We start from the raw sequence: 4,502 nt of genomic DNA, 5'->3' as shown, positions 1-4,502 counted from the left end.
CAGCTCCCAGCCCCTGGACCCCCACCCTCTCAGACCCTGCAGTCCCAGCTACCAGCCCCTGGACGCCCACCCTCTCAGACCCTGCAGTCCCAGCTCCCAGCCCCTCCTCTCCCTGGCTTTGTCCAAGACTCCAGCCCCTCCTCCCTCAAGATGTCGCGTTCGGCCCCTCCTCACACACCCAGGGTTCCAGTTCCCAGAGGCTCCCCCGGCTCTGGTAGGGAGGAGGCGGAGTAGAAGGCGGAGATTCGCAGTTAAAAGGCTCCAGAATGTGTAGCAGGCAGACAGAACGGAAGTACTGGGGCCGAATCAATAGGTGACCCCCCGCCCTGGATTCTGGAAGGTGAGGTGCAGAGGTTCTCAGACACAGGCATCAGGCTCAGGGACCCCTCTTTGGCCACGGCTCAGTACCCCACCCTCAGATCCCCTTCTCTAACAAGACCCAGCAATCCGGACCCAAGCTCCCTATTCCCCAAGGTTTAAGAGTCCCAGCTCCCAGCTCCCTGGCCCCTCAGACCCAGAAGTCCAGGACTTTAACTCCCTCCTCCCTTGGAATGTAAGAATCCAGGCCCCCAGGGCCCCCTCAGATTCATCTGGAGCATCTGTCCCCTTCTTCCTCAGACCTAAGAATCCAGCTCCTCAGCTTCTTCCTCCTGCAGAACCCAGGACAGCTTTGGATATTCTCTGCTCCCTCCCCAATTCCAAAAGCGAGTACTAGGATTTCAGCCTCCTCCTTCGTTGTCTCTCAGCCCCACCCCCTCTCTCTCCCAGACCCCACCATGGGATACTCCCCACCTAACGCAGTCTTAACCTGGATGTTCCTGCTCTTGCTATTGGAAACCTGGGCAGGTGAGAGGGGCAGGGAGGCTTCCAAAGGGGTGGTATCTGAAGGCAGCAGTGGTGCTGGGAACCCGCGGTAATGCTGTGGGCCGTGGTGGTTATATGGGTGCATGTGGTGGCATGGGGGGATGTGGGCTTTCCTGAGGATGGGCAGAGGCACGGGACACAGGGTTAGGTTAGGTTACACTGCAAATTGTATGAGTACACAAAGCCAGTGGGGGAGGGGGAGGCTGCTTGCTGTGGGCTGCAGATACATGTGGGAGTATATGAGCATGTGGATGCATGTGGAAGCAGGGGGACACATGTGGAAGCATGCTTGGGTGTGTGGCTCACGTATAACACATGTGTATCGTGTGGCAGCATGTGGATGCTGGAGTTTATGCACCAAGTAGCTTGCAGGACCCTGTGTCCATTTGAACCCACAGTGGTCTTCCTGGCCCTGGCACTGCCCCAGATGGTGGCACTCCAACTCTCTCCCTCCTGCTGCAGGACGCTCCAGGGCACAGGAGTCCAAGGTGCTGGGGGGTCAGCAGTGCGAAGCCCACTCTCAGCCTTGGCAGACGGCCTTGTTCCAGGGCGAGCAACTGCTCTGTGGGGGTGTTCTTGTAGATGCCAGCTGGGTCCTCACAGCTGCCCACTGTAAAAAACCGTGAGTGGATGACTGGTGCAGAGGTGGCTGGGGCCCTAAGAAAGAGGGGGATGAAGGAGAAAGCTGGGGACCTGACTCCTAGGTCTGAAGGAGGAGGGGACTGAGGGCCCAGACTCCTGCCCGGGTCCCTAACTATCCCCCTCCTTTACAGGAAGTATACAGTACGCCTAGGAGATCACAGCCTGCAGAATAAGGAGGAGTCAGAGCAAGAAATACCTGTGGCTCAGTCCATTCCACACCCCTGCTACAACAGCAGCAACGACAATAACCACAATCACGATCTGATGCTCCTTCGACTACGTGGCCAGGCATCCCTGGGGTCCAAAGTGAAGCCCATCAACCTGGCAGATCACTGCCCCCAAGTTGACCAGAAATGCACCATCTCAGGCTGGGGCACTGTCGTCAGCCCCCAAGGTAGTGGGCTTGGCCACTACTGGGAGGGAGAGGAAGAGCTGGTTAGCCAAGTGGACCCCAAGCCATTGGCAAAGCTTGCCCCCCAGGGGGAGACAAAGAAGAAACAGTGATTGTGATGTTGATATTCACAGGGACCCATGCTGGAAACCTTGAAGGTCAAATTATTAAAAGGAGTGGCGGGGGAAAGAGAGCAAACTAACAGATTATTAAGCAGGGCTCAAAGAAATCCCTCCTTTATGGTAGAGAGCATCATTCTATGGCACTTTTTGTTCTATAGGATTCTATGTAATCTTCTTAAAAGACTTGGAGTATACATACTCCTCAAGGGCCCGGGAAAACAGGCTCCTAAGCACCCTCTCCCTCTTGAATCCAGGAAGCCTGGCCCCTAGTCCTCTCTTCTCTCAGACCCACGAGTCCAGGCCCTTCCTTCCCCAGGACCCAGTGGTCTGGGTCCCAGCTCTCTCCTCAATCTGGATCCGTGCAGGAAGCACAGCTTCATTTACTGTGGTGAGAAGTGATGCACCCTGCAAGATGTGTCAGAAAACTCCCCAGTGAAGCTGCAGATGGACAGAAGGGAGGTTAGATCCAGACAGGGATGGAGACACAGCGTAGTTCTCTCAGGGAACTTAAAACCTCTCCCCACTCAGAGAATTTTCCTGACACTCTCAACTGCGCAGAAGTAAAAATCTTTCCCCAGAAGAAGTGTGAGGATGCCTACCCAGGGAAGGTCACCGATGGCATGGTTTGTGCAGGCGAGAGCAATGGGGCTGATTCATGCCAGGTAAGTGACTTCTGAAACCCCCTTCCTCCCTCATTCCTCATGCCACTGTAGAGGCTTGAGTCTTGGTATGGTGGGGTTGGGGGTGAACCCAAAGAATTAGTACCCAGAGAGGTCACCCCTATCTCTACAGAGTGGGAAACACAGTTCAGAGAAGGCCAAACTCTCCCTGAAGATCACACAGCATAGAGATCAGGAGTGTTGAATTGTCACTGTCATTTTCTTGGGAATCTTTGCCGGCAGGATGGGATGCAGAGAGGGAGTATATAGGGGGTGAGGAGAAACGTCCATGACAGAGAAAGTCTGAGGCTAGAGGTTAGGCAAGCTCCCTGCTCCCTTTCCCAGCATTTGTTCCTGGAATATGTGCTGACTCTGTTACTGGCCAGGTAGTCAGCCATTTCGCTTTGAAACCTGACTGGGTTGCCAGGGATAACTCCCTTCTCCTATGATTGCTTCCTTGGGGAATGATGCAGTCTTCCCAGTTGGCTGGGGAGTGGCACCACTGACTTCAATGCCTCCTCAATTAGCTCCCCATCCCTTTCTCTTGGACTTTGTCATGTATATAACAACACTCTCTTTCCTACTGGCTGCCACTCCAGCCTGTTGTCTTCATGGCTTACCCAGGCTTTGTTCCCTTTCATGGTAGCCCCACCCCCCTTGCTAGTGATTGGTCCCTGAAGACAATGCTTCCTTCCCCATTGGCCAAGATTGGAGTCATTTCCATCCAGAATACTGCCATGAAAGCCAGTTTTTCTGAATTGTTCCATAAAGACACTGGCCTCTCTCACAGATTCCCACTTTTGTCCCTTGGGAATCTATCTGCTCTCTGTGTGTGTCTCCACAAGAACCCTGATCCTTCTTTTGTATTTGGTAACTGGAATCAATAACATCCTCATCAATGGCCAGGAATGAAGGAAACATCAGCTCAGTCCCCTCCATGTAATCACCACTCTCTTCCGTCTGGATTGGACCCTTGAGACCTCATTCTCTTCCTTCACTGGTCAGGATTTGGGCCATTGCCCTTAGAAATCCTATCTGTGTCCCTGTCTATGGAAGCTTCATGCCCCCATCCCCAATTGGTCTCAGGGGACAATACTCTAATCCCCATTAACTAGAGGGGACCAATCATGCTATAGAACTGGCATTAAATGCTGGGTACAGCAGGAAAATGAACTTTTGGGGCCTCTTAGGTAAAACCCTTTTCTCACTGTTCCCTTCCAGGGTGATTCTGGGGGCCCACTGGTATGTGGTGGTGTCCTGCAGGGCATCACGTCTTGGGGTTCAGACCCTTGTGGGCGGCCTGAGAGACCTGGCGTCTACATCAATATCTGCCGATACCTGGACTGGATCAAGAAGACCATGGGCAGAAGCAGCCGATCCTAGGACGAGCCCTGGATCCCCCTCAATAAAACTGCAGTCCCAGCTGGCTCTTTGCCTGTGTTTGTTTTGGCCCTGTGGGGAGAGGTGAAGGAAGGGCAGGTGCTGAACCCTGGTGGCAGGCTTTGTGGGAGACCTGGACAGACCAGATCCCCCATGTCCACTCTGACAGCCACCACTGCTTAGAGTGACCACCTTTTTTTCTGGAAAGACTTGGGTAAGTAGGGGGTTTATTTCAGGGGAGAAAAGACATGCAAGGGTTTTCAAATACTCAGTGAGGTTGTCTGTGAAAGACAGTCTTGAAAGGGTTTTTGTTTAGTTTATCGGAGAAGCAAAAGTGTTGATAAGCTTGTGGGAGAAGTTCCCCCCTTTTTAAAAAAATTATGAGGGCCGGCCCGGTGGCGCACTGGAGAGTGCGCTGCTTGGGAGTGCGGCGGCACTCCCGCC

At 53.6% G+C, this 4,502-nt stretch overlaps 1 protein-coding gene across 1 annotated transcript; it reads left to right on the top strand.

The window, feature by feature from the left end:
* The first annotated feature begins 765 nt into the window (after positions 1-765).
* Positions 766-4,104, top strand: KLK8 (kallikrein-related peptidase 8). The gene is made up of 5 exons (XM_008581591.1): positions 766-846; positions 1,327-1,486; positions 1,638-1,900; positions 2,548-2,681; positions 3,900-4,104. The coding sequence occupies exons 1-5, from the start codon at positions 777-779 to the stop codon at positions 4,059-4,061; spliced, it is 789 nt and encodes a 262-aa protein (XP_008579813.1). The 5' UTR covers positions 766-776; the 3' UTR covers positions 4,062-4,104.
* Positions 4,105-4,502: the final 398 nt, after the last annotated feature.

This window comes from Galeopterus variegatus, unplaced genomic scaffold (genome assembly GCF_000696425.1).
Source record: "Galeopterus variegatus unplaced genomic scaffold, G_variegatus-3.0.2 Scaffold2402, whole genome shotgun sequence".
In the NCBI taxonomy this organism is placed as follows: Eukaryota; Metazoa; Chordata; class Mammalia; order Dermoptera; family Cynocephalidae; genus Galeopterus; species Galeopterus variegatus.
Note: the sequence above shows the minus strand (reverse complement) of the source record. Positions and strands in the feature narration are given on the sequence as shown.